The sequence below is a fragment of the Arachis ipaensis genome, chromosome B5, assembly GCF_059453495.1.
Source record: "Arachis ipaensis isolate K30076 ecotype BB chromosome B5, ASM5945349v1, whole genome shotgun sequence".
NCBI lineage: Eukaryota > Viridiplantae > Streptophyta > Magnoliopsida > Fabales > Fabaceae > Arachis > Arachis ipaensis.
Genome location: NC_142440.1, coordinates 7,489,715 through 7,509,260, shown reverse-complemented (window position 1 = coordinate 7,509,260; position 19,546 = coordinate 7,489,715). Strand labels below are relative to the sequence as shown.

General features: G+C 37.2%; 2 protein-coding genes across 2 annotated transcripts; one reads left to right on the top strand and one right to left on the bottom strand.

The window, feature by feature from the left end:
- Positions 1-278: 278 nt before the first annotated feature.
- On the top strand, positions 279-3,043 carry LOC110271723 (uncharacterized). Its single transcript, XM_088486347.1, has 2 exons — positions 279-2,287; positions 2,684-3,043. Exons 1-2 carry the CDS (start codon positions 475-477, stop codon positions 2,791-2,793), a joined length of 1,923 nt encoding a protein of 640 aa, XP_088342473.1. The 5' UTR covers positions 279-474; the 3' UTR covers positions 2,794-3,043.
- A 1,467-nt stretch (positions 3,044-4,510) lies between these two features.
- On the bottom strand, positions 4,511-14,293 carry SRFR1 (Tetratricopeptide repeat (TPR)-like superfamily protein). Its single transcript, XM_088487941.1, has 24 exons — positions 13,991-14,293; positions 13,760-13,869; positions 12,765-13,417; positions 12,646-12,690; positions 12,419-12,520; positions 12,248-12,328; positions 11,500-11,566; positions 11,033-11,133; positions 10,805-10,912; positions 10,543-10,613; positions 10,366-10,422; positions 9,491-9,599; positions 9,323-9,403; positions 8,776-8,862; positions 8,297-8,503; positions 7,815-8,146; positions 7,293-7,379; positions 7,107-7,206; positions 6,194-6,285; positions 6,077-6,115; positions 5,888-5,978; positions 5,591-5,688; positions 5,197-5,505; positions 4,511-4,851 (listed from the first exon to the last, which is right to left on the bottom strand). Exons 1-23 carry the CDS (start codon positions 14,116-14,118, stop codon positions 5,217-5,219), a joined length of 3,135 nt encoding a protein of 1,044 aa, XP_088344067.1. The 5' UTR covers positions 14,119-14,293; the 3' UTR covers positions 4,511-4,851; positions 5,197-5,216.
- Between the last annotated feature and the right edge of the window lie 5,253 nt (positions 14,294-19,546).

The window sequence follows — 19,546 nt, the reverse complement described above, 5'->3', positions numbered from 1 at the left end:
AAGTAAGTACGGAGAAATTATGCCATTTGAGTTATCATTGGTTTGGAATAAGCTATTTTTGTTTCTAGATAAAATAGAAAGTTAATTTTCCTATTGTTATTTTGTTTTTTTTTTTAAATCAGTTTTTCAATTTAAGTAGTGCAAAATAACTATTAAGTAAAAAATATCATTATTAGATTCCTAGCTGCCTTAAAGTAATGCCGTTGAATTGTCTTCAACAATTCCCCTCCGTTGTTTGTACTTTGAAGCAATGATTCTTCCCATAATCCGATGTATTGAAAACAAAGTCACTTATCATACTCATTGCATTTTCTGTACCATATTACATGTGATACACACAACTTAACTTATTATCTTGTCACGAGCAACTAGGTGCGCCACAACTACTACTACTAACTCCAACCAATATATATTCAATCTAAATATTACAACACATAAAAAAAAAAAATTAAAGACCCCATCAAATTTCTCACCATGGATATGGAATACCAACTCCCACAAAATTATTCAACCACAAAGAAGACAAAACATAACTTGATACCTGCTACGCCAACATGCACCAACGACAACTACTGTTCCTGTTCTTGTTTCTTCTGCATCGTGTCTGAAACAGTTCCTACTCTCAGAAGAGCCAAAATCTCTCGCTACTTCAAACAAATGCCTCACTTAGACGACCAAGAACACATCCTAGCTTTAAATGGGCTCTGGAAAATTGCTGTCACTAAACCAAACGATCCAGAGTTTCCTTCCCTTGGCATATTCAGATGCATGGCCAAATTGATTCAAAAAAGTGTCAGCTACAAAGATTGGCTTCTTAGGGACCAGAATATGTATATCCCTTACTATGCAGCACATATCATTGGTTCCTACGCCATGAATGAAGTTAAGCTTGCGGATAAAGCAGTTAAATCCAACGTGGTTAAGCCACTAATCGAACTATTTATTGGGAAAATAAGTTGGGTTGAGCAGAGAGTTGCACTTCGTGCACTTGGCCACCTCGCAAGCCATGAAGCAACTTTTGAAGCCGTAGCGGAACACGAAGCTGAAATCATAGAAGCAGCCATTGACATAGCTTCTACGTGCCTCGACACTGTTTATGAGAAGTTTGTTTCTTTGAAGGAATCAGAGAGATTAGAGTACCAAAGGAACTTGCTGACGAGAGGGCAGAGAGGGTTGGAACTAGAGAATAGAAAGGCGGAAGAATGGGCCAACCAGCTTCAGTGCTGGTCTCTCTATCTTCTTGATTGCTTTGCATGGAGAGAAAGATCTGTGGGATTGATCTGCAAGAAGAAGCAGTTCTTGAAGGAATTGTGTGGGATGTGGGGTGGTTTAGCGAATCCAACTTCACCTGCGGGATTAGGACTTGTAAGAACTCTTTGTCATACCAAAATAGGTAGAGAAAGCATAGCGGATTTGAAAGAAGTGATAGTGAATCTTTGTAATATTTCAAGATCCTCGGATGATAGACAAAAGTTGGCCATTGAAAGCCTTTTGCAACTTCTTAAGGATCCATTCACAAGATATAAGGTCATGGATATTGTAGTTCCGGTTCTTGTTGATTTGGTTGAGCTCAAAAGCTTAGGACAAACAATCACACAGACCCTATTACAGGATTACCACAAGATCAAGTTTTTCAGGTCGTTGAATTTGAAGAGCGAAAGGACCAAGAGAACGTTGGAAGAGTTATGGGATTTGAAGGTGGATAGAGTGAAGAGAGAGAGTCTAATGACTGAGCAAGAGATCAGAGAAAAAGAAGCCATGGCTTGTGCTTTGAAACAAGAAGGAAACAATGAGTTTTGGTTAGGGAACATGGAAATGGCTGCCATGAAGTATTCAAAGGCTTTGGATTTGTGTCCGTTGAAGAGAAAGAGAGAGAGAGTGGTGCTTCATAGCAATAGAGCACAGTGTCATTTGGTTATTGGAGATGCAGAATCTGCAGTGAGCGATGCAAGTCGAGCTCTGTGCTTATCGAATAATGGTTATGGAACTGCCACGTGTCTTCATGGGAAGAGCTTGTGGAGAAGAGCACAGGCTTATGACATGAAAGGGCTCTCCAAAGAGAGCTTGATGGATTGCTTGATGTTCATTAGTAACCGTTTTGGTGAGACTGATCGGAAGAGAAAGGGTTTCAAGTTCAAGATTCCGTACTATGTGGCTCGTATGGTTAACAAGCAGATGAACGCCACGTGGCTCTTTGCTTATTCGGAAAAGTCAAGGCGGCGCAGAGATAAATGCGATGCTACCAACTTGATGAAGAAGAAGACTACTACGTGGAGAAAAATTAAAGGTGAGTTTCTGTCTTCTAGAATGCTTGATTTTCTAGAAATTTAAGTTTACTGTAAATTATTATTTCATGCAAGTGAATAGCAAATTTTTATAGGCATGGATTTAAGTATAGGGAGGTAATGGCCTAAGTGTACAATTATAATGGAGGTTTAGAAAGTATTAGAGATATGACCATTAGTGTTACATTGTCCTATTAAGTTATGCTTTTAGGATGAGTAGTTTTATGACATGAAATGTTTATTATAAGATTTAGCTCATTGTACACATTGTACACTTAGGCCATTAGTTTCCTAATAGTAACTTTAATTTGTATGTATGTATATGTGGTTTGGTAAATTAAATGCATGGAATATCCTCAAACATAAGTTCTTAACGTGTGCTTTAATTTAATTTCAAGTTACGTCTAACAATAATGGAGGAGAACCTTTGATTGGGAGACGAGTGCGGCTAAACAGAAGAGAGTTGAGAAGGGCAAATCCGAGGAGAAAAGTAGTGGGTGAAAAATGAAAATGTGTGTAGAAGCCAGCACATAATCCAAGAGGGCGAGACTACAGAAAAGTGAAGCATATCGGAGAAGGAGCACCATACAAGACTGAGGTTTATTTACATTTGGCGAGTAAAGCATTATGAACTTCAGGGTTAGCTGGCAATGCCAAGCATTAAATTGCTATGCATGCTAAATAATTTTTTTTTGTTACATTTTTTTGGTGACTTTTTTTTTGTTACATTTAATATATGAAAAGAACTTTCTGAGGAATTTTTTTTATTCTTGTTAAACAATTTTTTACTTTAAATGCTAAAAATGTAAGTTATTACCGTTATGAAAAATTTATGTGAAATAACTTGGGCTAGTTCTGTTTAAATTAATATTACGAAATTAAATGACATGTGACATCTAATTTACGAAAAGACTAATACCATTAATAATTTTTTGATCAATAGTATTAATCCTTAATCACAATGATAAAGTAAAAATAAAAAGTGTACGATATTTATTTTGGTATTAAAAAAAAAAAGTAATATTACAAGCGTACCAAAATTACCCACCAATATAAAATATATATTGAAATACAAATATACATTGAAAATAAATTAAACTTGTTCTGGCAAGGATACTCTTCTCCATACTATACATCGGTTCTAGAGGAGGTGACCTCGTCTATTACTTGGAGTATTTGCCTCGAACGTGAACCCGAGCATGGTACCTGCAAAAATGACTCCGACGCCCAAGTCAGTTAAAAATATTTCTTAAAGCTTGTGTGTGTGATCGAGTTATTGTTCTGTGAGTTATTACTTTTGTGTACTTACTGATGTTGCTACCGTTTTTATAAACTTAGGGTTTGGACTGCTTAGGAGTTGGTTTGAGTGAATCTCGGCTTCGGCCGAGATTCTCGGAGTGTGACGTTTACGTGATAAGTATTCGTTTGACTGCAAGTTTGAATTTTCCAAGGGTACGATAAGAGTTGGTTTGATATAAGTCGATAAGTTCCTAGGGTACGATACAAAACTACATATATATTTATATACAAATACATTAGTGGTTGATTTTAGTAGCCTATTTTAACGTACAAATAATATTTTTATAAAAAAAATGTACTATATACAACCTTGTTTGCATACACCCTTCTTTCTTTTTACATTTTATAATTTTGGGCCATCAACGAGCCAGCATTGATATTTTTGTACATCAGCCTTAAAAAAAAACCCGAATGCATACACTCCTACTCACATTTTCTTAACCCCCTCCCTCCAACACACACTTCTCCCAACTGCAAAATCCCACTTTTCATTCGCCATTTTTCCATTCCCACACTACTGGCTAAATACTAGCTAGATTTTGATCAAAAGTGCCGATCCCTTAGATTTTTCATATCTCAAATATCCCAGAAGAACACGGCAGTCTCCTAAATGAGTAAGAAAACAGAAAGAAAAAGAGATTGGAGATCTTCTAGTGCAAGGCATTTTCCTACAAAATATTTATTGTGGTATACGGTATACCATGCTTCTTTCGGAATACATAATTTTTCAAAAAAGCATCAAGGTTGGATTGATGCACCTAATTCTACCTGGAATCTTTTTTTTTTTTTTTTGTCAGAACCTGGAAGCTTTAAATATTGGTTAGGTTAAACATCCCAATCGTTCACGGTGTTATAAGACCAATAAAAAAAATTACCAAGAGGTAAGGTAAGTAAGGTTGGGCCTACTAATACAACAACGTTTCAAATATGGGGAAAAATAATTTCACTACAAACAATTTTTACAACAAATAAAATACAAGTATACATACAGCACCCACCGTTTCGTCTCTCTTCTCTTTCAAAAGCCGGGATGGCGAGAAAGTAGATATTATTGAAGTAACCAAGATAAATAGTAATTTAGTCATCTACTTCCTTATGTAGTTATGTTACATTTCTGTACAATCGGAAACACATTATTACAATAACAAGCCTGCGTACAGATTTAATTTAAGGCTCAAGAAGAAGGTCAATGACCTAATACTTCTCAGCAGCAACAGCTTATGACGAGACCAGCAGCAATATAATTATCCGCAACCTTAAAATAGACCTACAACATTCAGATCAATATATTGAATTAGCTTTTGCAAACATATAAAATTGAACCATTCACATTTGGATTGGGTATTTAAATATAAACAGATTTGAATCCTCTCATTCCAAATAAACATGATCTTGTAGCATTCACATTTCACCATTGATTTGCTTTGCTTTTCTTTTTTTCATTTTTTTTTTTTTTTGGGTTAGAGATATGAACACTCATTTTAAACAAGAGAGAATCCTTATCTAATATAAACCACTATTCTTTCACTAGAAGTGATAAACAGAACGGGAAATACAATTTCACCAAAAAGTAAACAGAAATGGAGTATATCTTAATATGCAGTTGACTCACCAGGTAATATCTCAAGAAGTTCAATCATCAGAAGAGCTCAAGGCAGCAACAACAGATCCTGTTGTTGAAAAAGTGGATGCAACATCAGGATAGTCTTTCCATGAGGTATTCACCTTCAAGGATGGGTACAGCCAACTTTTGACAGAGTCCACGAAGGAGTCTGGATCCAAATTCAAAATAGCTTCCCAATCGACCTGTAAACCCTGTGGAAGGCTTCCCGTAAACTCCATATTGGCCGCAAGTAACAAACCCAGCATAACCACTAGTCCAACTGCAGCAGATCCTCTGGAGAGTGGCATAAAGTTATACCTGAAAAGGAATGCAGATAGGTGGATATATGGATATGACCTAAGTAAGAAACAAAGACAACCTACACATTTAGATAATGCTGTACCAGTAATATGTCATCCTTAAGATTGCATCTCTCACGTTTTCAAGTGCGTCAAAATCAGTAGACCCATAGTTTTCACCACAGTAAGCATTACAGAGGGTCTGATACACAACATCCCAACATGCGACAAGGTAAATTCACAATCCAATGAGTAACTTGAATGATAAATAAAAGCAAAAAGATGCCTTCGTACAATCATCAATCACAATTCAATGATAAATGCAGGTGACATCCATGGTAAAGATCTATAGGAACATCTATCAGGTAAACAATCCAACAGAAGGTTTTGGTGTCACATACTTCCCATGCCATTGCCATTTCTGCATCATAATCTTCCCATCTTGCTGGTGTACAAGGTGTTCTAATTGAAAAGTCAAAACCATGTTCTCCCCTGAAAAAGAAAAACCATCAATTCTGACAATATGATGTCCGGAAAAACTAAAGCAACAAAGAAGACAATCATTTTCTCAAAACTTGTATCTAGCTTACATTTTTAGAAGAGTTATCCTTGTCCCTTCGAGTTGTTTCCTGAAAGCACATCAACATCCAGAAATAAGTGCGTGAAAACATTTTATTATCCTCAGATTTATGCAGTATACAACTTACCCTTCAAATGCAGTACTGTTGCACCAAGTAGCTGACCAGAAATCCTCACCGACAATATTATAAAGATCAGAGCAAGATTTTGCATGAATGACCTGCACATAAAAGTTTCCATTAAAAAAAAAAAAAAAACAAGATTACAGAAATACTATTAAAAACAAAATGCCATGTAACATCAAGCAGACATCATTGTTAATAGTTGTCAACAATGACAAGCAAGAGAAGGCGAGTACTGATGCATTTATATTAGTTCATCACAATAATTATTTAAAAAATGTTTAGCAGTTATATCCAATTATATTTGGAAGGGAAGTGCTATTTCTATGTGTGAATTAAGCAAAGTAAACTATTCATGTGCTTTCTAGTAGTAGCTTCAACTTTTGGGATGATTGCTTTCTGGGATGGTGACAGATCTAGACGAGTAAATGTGTTCATAAGCTAAATCTTTGCCTCCCTCATTCTTCAAAAATAAAAACCTAGATTTCAACAACATATGGTAAGAATAGATTTGTGCATTCTCCATACTTAATTCTTCAAGCCCAAAGGGCTCATGTTTAAGAACTAAGGAGGAATTCAAGAGATACAAAACTATTCATGTTAACAACTTAATTATTCAGGACAGTTTGTCACTGACAATAGTTTATCTAAATTGATGTGTAAGATTCAAGAAGTGCTACCTATCATCAAAACAGTTTAACCCTTTTTAAGTAATGCTAAAATTTATATTCAGAACTGAAAATTTCGTGTATCACCCAACAGTCAAAGAGGCATATACTACTGTGAGCCAAGCAAAAGTTTTCTAAAGCTGACCACTTGAAGTTACAAATCATGGCAGAGTTAATATATATATATATATATATATATATGGCAAGAGAAAAAGGGCAAAACGCATGAAAATCAACAATAAGCAACTCACTTCTTCTAATTTCCCATCTTTCAAGAGATGAATGATCTGGTCTGTTTTGCTGTAGACATATGTTCTCTCTTTGATGACAGTCTTTGAAATATCTAAGGTCCTGTGGCATTCATTAAGAATGAGTATTTCCCAAGCCAGTTTGTTGATATAAGGAGAAGAGAAAAGAGGGTCCCCGGAGGTGCTTGCCTTTCATAGTTAGGAAAGTATCGAACAACTTTTGCTTGTCCCAGAATCATAGGTGTGTGAGAACCAAATCCAGAATTGAACTCTTCACTGCAGTACAAAGAAACATACTCAAATTCAACAAAATCTGAATTTGGTTAAACTACAGGGCCTTGATATTTTATTATTTTATGATTAATCATTGAAGAACCTATAATCAGGTGATTTGGGCTGCTAATTTTACAGCCCATCTAAATGGTGGATCATTTTGGCCTAACTATTTAACCTGTGGCCTATTAAGGGAGGGCTTAAACAGACAGGTAGGTAGGCAGGTAGCCCATTTGGCAGCCACATGGTAGCTGTGTCATGCAGCTAGAAAAATCAGATCAATTTATAGCACAGATCAGAGGCCGTGCAGATAAATGAGAATCTACGAATAGTTGAAAGATAACTAAAAATGTAAGATTACGAGAAAAATACTCATCTAGGATTAAGCAGTGAGAGATAATATAGTCTGCTAGAATACTTGGCACAAGGATGCAATACCTTAGCTTGTTCACCCACACAACTGGGTCACAAGGCTCAGAGATCTGTCTCCATCTAACAGCTAATGTGTAAACATCTTGCCATGACATGGAACGGCTGGATGATCTATCATCTACAATGCCATAAGAAGAGGATGTTTCCACGGCAGTACTTGTGCTACAGCCTGCACCTCCTCTATTCTGACTTGGCATGTTAAGTCTTTCCCTTCTCCTGGCCCTTTTGCCATACCTTGAGTTGCTTTTATTAGAGCCCTTCAATTCTGCTTTCAGTAAACGCCAAGCCTTGGAAACCTTTTGTGCAATTTCAATAGCAGCAAATCCTGCCATTCGATGCTGATAAATAAGAAAATATTAATATCATGATGAAAGATGAAAATATCAACAGCAATACAAGATTAACAATTTGTTGATTGGAAAACCACAAACAGGAAAAATAATGACAATATATGTAAATGTCTAAGTGTGTAAGCTACAACCATTTACCTGACGTCTATTAGGTAGGAAACCAGGACAATCATACTGGATTTTCTTGCCAATGGAATCTGCAGCCTGTATAAGGGTAATCTTCTGTTTTGTAAGAGCTAATTCTTGTTTTTTAAGCTTTCCCTTTCGTAAAGACTCGCGCAAAGGAGGTTGCCTGTAAACCTTTTCACATACATTCTTCGGATGCAATCTCTTGCACCAGTATTCCTGAATATAATTCAGACATTAATAAATAGTACATCAATGTGAACCCAAACTTTACAAAGCACACCTGTAACAAAAAAATTCTATGCTTCTGAACCCTAAAGAAAACTTTTAGGTTATAATACAAACAAGCAATATTATTTATTTCAAACATTCAGGTTGCTACAATCCCATAATTCCAAATTGTTCAGTTCACACAAGTAAACATAATACATTTGGCTGGTTAAAGAAGAAAAAAATACAAAGAAAGGTGGAATAACATCCATAACTTTTACCTTAAAAAGTGGATCAATATCCCCATCAATATCAAACCAGCAAAACTCACTACTAAACTTTGAGGCTGTGTAAAGAGCAATCTCTTTCTGAAAAAGCAAAAAAATAGAGTAACGAAAGCACATCAAGGAACTAGGATCATAGTGCATAAAACTTCAAAGTATCATGTTAACTGTCACAACACCACCGATGGCCATCTGTAGAATGTCATAATGCAATAAGAGAATGTACAAAAGTAGTAAACATATATAGTTTAACCAACGGAATGCAGGTCCTGTAAGTGCCTCTCAATTAATAATGATAACTAGGCAAGATGAAGAACTAAAGCAGAAGAGTATTAGAAAATGCCAACAGATTTGCATGTTCACGTTGGCATGCCCTAAGTCTGCATATTGGAAAGCTATAATCTCTCTACTCTAACCTAACATTGACTCTGGAAATTTACTACTGCTCCCAACTTAGTAGATTAATCAATAAAGGAATGTACTTTTAAAATAGGAAATGAAAAGCAGATATTTTAGAAATATACTATTTCACAATGTAACAAACCTGATAAAAGGCTAGGCATTGGAGCACAAACTTATCCATTGAGTCCAATTCCAAATCCAGTGCAGCATCATAATCCTTGATCTGTGACCATTAAAAAATATTTCTGTAGCCGGATGACTTTGAACATGCATTCTTCTCAAATAGATTATAGTTGAATTGAAATCATACCGCCTCTTTGTACTGTCCAACAGCATGGTAGCATGAAGCTCGTAAATACAAACACTCAATGTTGGCACCATCAATGGTCAGCCCCATTGTCAAATCCTTGATAGCTTTCCTGTCACAGTAAAATCCAATGTAAGTAAGAAACAAAATCAACTTGTAGAACATAAAGTTCCAAATCAAAATATTTTAACACCAACTCTTGGTGTGAAATATCTGGCAATTTGCATGTATTTGTAAGTGCTACTAAAAAGTAAAAGCCATAAAAAAATCATTACAATTTCACCAGTTTCCATACATAATCCATAGACAATTATCTCTACAATCTTAGAAGTCAAATGAATAATAGCTATTGTGCAACTATATGCTGAGACTCTAGGCATACTAATCTATGTTTGGAAGTTTTGGTTCTGTAATACCAACCAAAACTTATCAACTATGCAACGATAATCCCATGTGATGCTGTTTCAATCAACATAGTTTACATGAAAACGGCAAGAAATCGAGGTTGTTGCCCCATGAGCACTCCATGGCCTCTAAAAAACACTATTCTTAATTTCTCCCACCCTAGAAAGTTTGATGATGCTACCACTTCTACCAGAAAATTTGCTTCTATACTGCACACTACAACTTAAACTTTTAGTACTATTAGGGTTAACTTTCAGCATTCTCAATGCATTTGACGCATAGAAAAGATCAAAAGTTTAGCTTTCCAGTAAAAAAAAAGAAAAAAAAAAATCATGCTTAAACTAGTGCCCTTACAAGAACTCTACTAGTATTCATAGCCTCAATCAGTAAGACTCTAGAATGCATGCAGCAAAAACAATCAAGTCTATAAGGAATCAATTCCAATTAAACAGCAGGTAAGGTTGCATAAATACCTATGCTCTCCCATTGCATGGAATAGAAGGCCACGCAGATGATAAGCTCTAGCAAACCTAATTCGAAAACTTGAGCAATCAGTCTCAAATAAAAAGCCAACAGGTAGCAACAATATCAGGTGTGACTGATCAAATAAAACAATGATACCGAGTACTACTTTAATTCACAACAATTACCTCCCATCAATTTGGACCACCTGACTTAGACATTCCTGAGCTTTAGCTGGCTTTGATAATTCTTGGTAGAACTGCCAAAAAGCGAAGGTCAGGATAACTAGCTGCCAGTATCATCTAGCAAAGTAGCTTTAAGCATAAAAGTGAAAAGAAAATACCAGAAAAGGTGTTCCATACTTAATAGCTATAATCAAATACTGATAAATCTAATACTGAAAAACCTGTAATGTGCCAACAAACTATCAGTGCAGAAACGCTGAGATACCTGAGTCAGGTGTGCCCATGCTTCAAGGAAATGTCTGTCAAGTTGAAGTGCTTTTAGATGTGCTTCCTCGGCTTTCTTATATTCGCCAATTGAAGATAACGCTAAACCCTGTGAAAGTTTATGTAAAGTTTAGCAAAAGCATGAAGCCACATTCCTAGACTAAAGACCAGAAACCAATATCAAAAGTTCATAATTAATGAACATCATAATTGAAGACATGGGACCCACCAAATATGTGTAGGCAGACTTATTATCGCAATCAAGCTGCACACATGCTGAAAGGTCTTCAACTGCAGCATTAAACTCTTTAAACTTGAAATTGACAATTCCTGCATTAATTTGATGAAAAAACATAAATTATAATATCTAAATAGGTACTCGATAACCCCCCCCCCCTCTCTTTCTTTCTCTCTCTCTCTCTCTCTTGCAGCCCAACGATAACAAAGAAGGAAAGAGAAAGTTCAACAGTTTAGCCACATTTATTTGAAAGCAAACTCCCTAAAAGTGTATCAACAAAACACAAGATATAGACTGCAGACTTATTTCACATATAACTAAAATCGTCTGTCTAGAACTGCGGCTGGTACGAGATACATATGCAACTACATTAGGAAGCATTATTTATTATTTCATGTTTAATGATCAATTAGTTACCTAATAATAAAATGAAAAGACTCTAGCGTCAGAAAAGATACCTCTCTCGTGTAAAATATCTGCTGAGTTGGATTCAAACTCTAATGCCCTAGTTAAATCTTCAATGGCCTGACATTCAAAACAGTGCAAAATTATTAATTGTAATCTCTGCAATAAAATTATAAAGTTAGATACTCTAATATCACGACTCCATAATGATAAAGGAGACCACAGGACTCTTAATGACAACATTAGGTTGGTTTCGAACCAAGACAATAAACTCTTTACTGTTTAGGCATTCAACTAAAGCCTATATCTTTTAGTGGCAATGCCTAACCAATAAAAACCCAAATATTTTGTTAAAAGAAGAAAATTCACACATAACAAAAACCAAAACCCTTGTTTTTTTTTTCTATTTTCTTTCTTTTCCCCCCCTAAAAGAATTAGACTATTTCATATATAATATGACTAATGGCCCACTTCACATGAATCTGGCCTCAACTAAAATACCGAACAATTTTATTGAGTAGTGATAAACCCTTCTAAATGTCATCCTAATTATCTTCCTAATTTCTAAACAAGGTAAAATGTTAAATACATTTAATATCTTGAAAACGTTAGAAGTACTCAATATCTTCCTCACTACGAAATTATGAGGATAATATCAGGATGGTTTAGGAGGATATCTCAATAATAATAATAATAATAATAATAATAATAATAATAATTATAACATTTCAACTGGAAATGAGACTGCGGTTACACTTTTGAATATTAGATAAATACTGAGATTGGGTACGGAAGCCTTACCTCAACAAACTCCCCCAAGGCTGCCCGCGCCTGACCTCTCCTTTTCCATGCCTCACCAGCTGATGGATTAAACTGTATAGCCTAACATATACAAAAATGTAAAGTGCTTAAAAACAGAGAAATAACCCAAAATATCACCTTTCAGACAGTGTCCATTCACATTATCATCACCTTTGTAAAATCAGCTATGGCAGAATCAAGTTCTCTCTTGAATGCATATGCAGTCCCTCTCCCTATCAAAGCCTCGGGATATGCAGGGTCCTCATTCAGTATCTGTGTATATGATTGAGACAAGGCTACAGTTTGTCATTTGATAATAGAGAACGAAAAGAAAGATAAAATAACAAATGCATAAAAGTTAAAAACCACAAGTATCACTGAGGAGGACAAAATTGCACCTGATCAAAAATAGAAATGGCATGACCATAGTTTCCTTCATTAACCTGCAAAGCAATTAAAATGTCACATATGCTCTTAAACACATGAAAAAAGCCATAAAGCAACTGCTTAAACAAACCTCTGCTATTCCGCGTGACAGCCGAAAATCTACGCTTATAGACTTTGTCTTTGGAACCCGAGCAACACAGAACTTCTTATTTTTCCTCCCTTCATGTTTTTCATGGGTAAAAGCAAACTTATTGCTCGACTTTGTAAGAATTTCAGCGACATTAACTGACTCGCTAGACTCACCACTATTGGTAAACACCTTTTCGCATGATTCTGACGCATCACTGGAGTCATTACATGATTCAGAGTTATAACTCAATTTATCAATTACATCAGGGCTTCCGCTCACTTGGCCATCAAATTTGTTAGACTCTCTATCTTCACCATTTAATTCACTCTCTGAGTCAAATTTATCAGCAGACTTCATCAAGATCACAGATTTATCACCATTGTTGGTGCATGATTCATCTTCAGCCCCCAAGTTATCCTGATTTTTATTTTCAATCAAGTTCCCATTACTCAAAGAATCTGATTCTGATTGCGGCGTGATCGACCCATGGGCTTCGTGCGACACATTTTCATTTCCTTGTTTTGCTGTCGTCAAAAGCTCTTCAATTTCTAGCAACTGCCTCAAATCAGAAGAATGATGCTGAGCTTGTTCATATCCTTGCTCCCATACTAATAAAGCATCTGCTTTCCTTCCCAATGCAGAAAGCGCTCGACCTACATGACAGAATAAAGTAACACCATTGACTTCAAAGATAAGACATCTCTTTCTTTCTCTTTACTTAAAATTAAAAAAGACATGGTAATCTACAGAAATAGAAATATAAGAACGAACAAATCCATCATCATAACATGCTGAATTGCTGACAAATCCGAACAAGGTTATTATCCATTTTTAATTATTCAATATTCTCATCAACCACCTCAATTGTAAAGCGAACTCAAATCAAGTCCCTTTTTCCCCTGGAACTACAGCACAGACTAGACAAACAAGAACAGTTAAAAGGAAGTAGAAATTGTTCAATTGAATTCAATTAGGCATAAAAGGGATAAATAGACCTTTGAGAATGTAAGCTTGAAGAAGCGAATCGTCAAGCTGAAGAGCTCGGTCGCAATCCTTAATCACATGCTTGTGAAGCTCCAATTGGCTATAACAGAAAGCTCTGTTCCTGGAAAAAGAAAAAGGAAAAAAAAAAAAGAAGCATCATAATAGAGATTCACATTAACGTTCAGGAGAAGTAATCACGATGAGGAAAACGGAAATCATGGAGGAAAGTATGATATGGTTACCATATGTCTTGGATTGAAGCGTTCTGAGAAACAAGAGAATCGAGGATTCGAATGGCTTTGGACCAGTCCTTGGAGCTGCAGTGCTTGGCTAGCTCGGTTCGCTGAGAGGTAGCAGCAGAAGTAGCCATGGCTGAAGCCAGAGATCAGAGGGGAATTTTTGGTTCAAGTTCGAGTGTTGAGTTGTGCTTTGTCTCTGTTGGCCTGCTTCAATGCTTTCAACGGGGTTCTAAAAAGCAAAAGGATGATTTGAGGGCAAAATGGGGAATGCGACCATATTTGGAAGGTAGGAGGAAGGAGAGGGGCAAACGAACTAGGGTGCACTAGAATGGAAACATGGGGTTATTGTTGGAAATTGGAATTAGTGATGAAGTGGCACAACATCTGACATACACGTGTCTCGAATATAGTATCGGCCCAATGCAATGGACCTTTGGGTTCGGCCTTGGGTTAAGTTTTTTATCATAGACCCAACAAAATTATGTAGCAAAAAATACAAGATCAATAGGAACCATTATTGTCCTGCACTTTTGGAAAGAAAAGTTCGGTGATAAAGTCTACTTTTAAAATTTATATGAGTTTGTTACCAAAAAAAAAAAATTATAAAAGTTTAATTTTGATGACTGAATTTTATAACATCGTGCAAATTTAATTTAATTTATAATGAAAATTTCAATAGTTATTATTGATAATAAAAGACATATTTTGTATGTTATACCGTTTAAAAAAATAAAATTTATGAAAATGAAACATAACAAACTGCAGTAGAAGTTCGAATTCTGATTCTTTTCTTGGCGTACTTGGGAAGTAGGAATCCATGCAAAGCAAACAAGAAGGAAGGGATTAACTATTGTGGGAGCAAAGAAAGAGGAAAGGAACATTAACTTTAGTCTGTATCTCAGATTTAAAATTTAGTACACAGTTTCTTATTATATAATAAGCGCGTCAGTGTTATCGTTATCGGCTATGATTTGAGTGTATGTGTGTGTTGCTTTTGCTGCTCTTCTTTTTTTTTTTCTTTCTTTATTTTTCAAGTTTCTGTTGATAATTTTATAGGGTATATGAGATTTTATAAACCAAACACATCCCAATTTTACATGAATTTTTGAAAATAAAAAAAAAAGTTATATAGATGTTTTCATGGACATTTTTATATAAATCGAATTCATTGAATTCGAATTAGATTTTATAATACTAAATCGAATCAACGTGACTCAAATTAGTTAGTGTACTGAAATTACATGTAAATCAAATTGAATTTAAATTAGCTTAAGTTGTACTAAATTGAATTATATGGTGCACTATTAACTCGAATTAAGTCAATTCGATTTACAAATCCTTAGTAGATCGAATGTAACAAAATCGATTTATACTCAATGGTGGCTAGTGGTAAATCGAATCCACTAGATTCGATTTAGTATGCAGTGACCCATATATATAAATCGAGCTAAATTAATTCGATTTAGTATAATACTAATGTATATAAATACGAGCTGAATGTGAATTTCTCATCATAGTAGGACTTACAATAGTTAGTGATGAGAGTTTTTTTGTTCTGGACTTCTGGTGCACTATAGAGGGTCGATTAAGAAAAAAAATGTATTTTGGAATTAAATTTTCTCAAACCTTCGACGAGTTTCACTAAGTTTCAGAATACTATAATGCAAAAACTGGGGCTGCATGGCGTGAAACGGGTGGAGAAGCTATTTATAGAATTCTAATTTTCGTGTTGCGCGATGATGTGAAGTACGATTCCTTCGTCATAGACAGTAACGAAGATTTGCAAGTTCTGTTCCATTGTCGTTGTCAGATTCTCGAGGTGAAGACCCCTGAACTATTGGCTAAGCTTGTAGATGTGGTCTATAGTTTAGGAGATTCGAACCAGAATCCTCAATCCTCAGTAATGCCAGCCTACTCTAGTTTAATGCCTCTTGATGCCTCGTCATATGTGCTAGTGATTGCACCTGAGACAGTTTTGGTTGCATCTCCGTCCTTCACAGCTTATCTAAACTGTAATCGTGACAGAAAAATAGGTAATACTCAACCCTTCGGTGAGCTTGCGATTGCGATGAACGGTACTCCTGTTATGGTTTGGGTTTTGGAGAGGGTGGAGCACCGGATAGTGTCGAGAATGTACTGCAGGATGATGATGATAATGTGGAGCTCATCGAGGAGTACTCTAGTTGTGGGTGGTGGAGCATCTCGTTCAGGAACTCAGCAGTACCTATCGCACTTTTCAACTTTGGACTTGGACTTTTCAACTTTAGACTTGAATGCCATGGCACAGCAGGAGCTCTAGCTGACTTCCAAATTGGTCAGCAGTTTCATGATAAAGAGGAGGTAGTCTTAAGCATGAAGACTTATAGCATCCGTCGTGGGGTTGAGTATGAAGTGTTGAAATCCGATCATCGCAAGTACTATGGAAAGCGCAAGGAGTTCGACAACGGGTGCACATGGTTGATTCGGATCAGTCTCCGCCAGCACAGAGGTATTTTGGAGGTAAAATGGTACAATGGACCTCATACTTGTATGGTCACATTGATATCTAGTGATCACATAATGCTTTATTATCATGTGATATCAGCCTTCATACTGCCTATGATTAAAATTGATGCCGCTGTGTCAATCAAGGTATTGCAGAATGTGACAGAGGCACATTTTGGTTTTAGACCGACTTATAGGAGGGTTTGGTTGGCTAAGCAGGAGGCCGTGGAATAGATTTACGAAGTTTGGAAAGAGTCATATCATGATTTGCCGCGATGGGTACTGGGTGTGCAGATCATGATGCCAGGTAGTTTCGCAGTGTTGAGGATGAGTCTTGTGTGAGTTGGTGGGCAAGTCGATGAGTCATCAGGTTATTTCTATCGGCTTTTTCGGACATTCCCACCATGTATCGAGGACTTCCAGCATTGTAAGTCGTTGGTTAGTGTCGACGGGACCCTCTTGTACGACAAATACGAGGATACACTGCTCGTCGCGATTGCTCAGGACGGCAATTCCAATATCAGTCCTATTGCATTCACACTTGTGGACGGTGAGAATGCAGATTCGTGGTCATTCTTTCTATCTCACATTCGGTAGCATATAACGCCTCAACCGGACATTCTAGTCATATCGGATAGGCACAACGGGATCAAGGCTACATTAGAGGCTCTTGATGGTGGTTGGCTTCCACCTAATGCATACCGGGCATTTTTTAACCGTCACGTGGCGGCGAATTTTGCCCCGAGTTTTAAGGACAAGGATGCACGGAGGTTTCTAGTGAATGCTACTTATGCCAAGACTGAGGTCGAGTATGACTACTGGTTTGACATTCTCCAATCCGAAGACCCTACAATGTGTGACTGGGCTAATCGGATTAAGCATGCGCAGTGGACTCAGCATCTGGACGAAGGTAAGAGATTCGGGTATATGACTACGAATATCTTTGAGTATGTAAACTCGATACTAAAGAGTGTAAGGAACCTTCCAATAAGGAACCTTCCACTTTTTTCGTTGGTGAAGTCCACTTATGAGAGATTGGCCGAGCTATTTGTTCGCAAAGGAAGAGAGACAGAGGCACAATTAGAAATCGGGCAGCAATTTAGTCAGCATCAGATGAAGGCAATAGAGGCTAATCTGAAGGCCTCAAGGTGTTTCATGGTAACTTTGTACGACAGAGATAATTCTGACTATAGCTGAGACCACTCTGACCGGGAGCTTCTCACTTGCCTCTTACAGAGTGTTCCACAAGGACCAGACCTGTGATTGTGGATATTTCTAAGCACTCATTATCCATGTTGCCATGCCTTAGCATGCTGTGCATACGCACGTCTGAGTTGGGCGACCTACGTCCATGAGGTGTATTGCCTTAGCTCAGTGTTCGATATCTATTAGATGGGATTCACACCTCTAATCTCTGAGGGGTTTTGGCCACCATATGATGGTCTGACAGTCATATCCGATCCCACCAAGAGACGTGTGTCTGAAGGGCGTTCCAAGACTACTAGGATTTGGATTACAATGGACAAGGCTGACCTGAACAAGCCCAAGAGATGTGGGTTTTGCAGACAGCCTGGCAATACACGTAGGAGGTGTCCACAGGGAGGAGTCAACATTGGTTCTGCCTCCGCCAGTAATGTGTAAGGTTGTGCTTAATTATTGTAATGTTTTGTCTTTAGTGTCCTCGTTGGTTTATTTTAATGATGGTGTCCATTATAAGGTTTATTGTTGTTTGCATTCTCGCTTGACAGTTAATTGAACTTCATCATATGATTGTTTCCAGGTATATTATGTATTATTGACTCGTGTTACAAGACAACCGTATAATACATTATGAAATAGTCATATAACATACAAGGGATTCTAAACAATATGACATACATGTGCTTCTAAATATAATAAAATACATATGCTATAAATAAGTTGGTTCTCAGCAAGATATAACTAGTATCAACAGCAATTAACCCCTAACCAGTGCACGTTACCATAGATGCAATACTAACTAATATTTAATAACATGTAACAACATAGAAGACATAACATGAACTGAATAATGCAATTATCCCCAATCAAAAGAGATGCGATCCAATGAAGCAGTGGCGGAGGCGCCTAATCCGCCGTGCTCTCTGGGCCAGAGGGACCTCATCCTCATCTCCGTCGCCGCCATGCTCCATTTTCTATGGTATGCCCTCCTATGACGTTGATGGACCGGGATGTGCCGAAGTATGTGTAGCGAATGCCGACGGAGTGTCCCACCCAACGCAAATGTGTCATCTACAAGTCCAGTAGGAGGCTCATTTAGATTCACATCTAAGTGTGCCTGGGATCCACCTACTTGAGATCTACGTCGTGCCAAATCATCTTATTGCATGATCACACTAATCTCCTCAAGGAAGCATGACCATTCAAACTCTGCGTCAAGGCCCTCACTGCTAAGAAAGTCCGGTAGCATTTCACCTGGGCTAATGTACATCTGACTCTTGTGCACCACCATGTCACTGCTAGGAACCTGATAAACCCCAATTTTGTGGTTTATATTGTATAGAATTTGGGGGGTTTTGTCAATATTTTCTACACTTATTCATATAAATTGCATGGTTTTGTGTTTCCATCCTAATTTCGCTTCATGGTTGAAAACATGCTTCTTTTACCTTAAAAATGCTATATTTTAATCATCTTCTATTACCATTCGATGTCGTGATATGTTTGTTAAGTGATTTCAGAGTTTATAGGGCAAGAATGGCTTAGAAGAGAGAAGGGAAGCATGCACAAGTGGAAGGAACATGAAGAATGGAGCCTTTGGAAATTGGCTGCGACGCGCACGCGTGGGAGCATGGTGCTAGGATTGGCACGCAAAAGTTGACGCATTCGTGTGGCTGAGCAAAAATCCCACCGACGCGTACGCGTACGCGTGGATTGCAAAAACTCAGATGACGCGCATGCATGGCCGACGCGCACGCGTGACGCTCGGCACGTGACATCATTAATGAACTCATGGCTGGCAATTTCTGAGGAGCTCCAGGCCCAAATTCAACTGGATTCTAAATGGAAAAGACCCAGGACTGAAGGGAGAAAAGG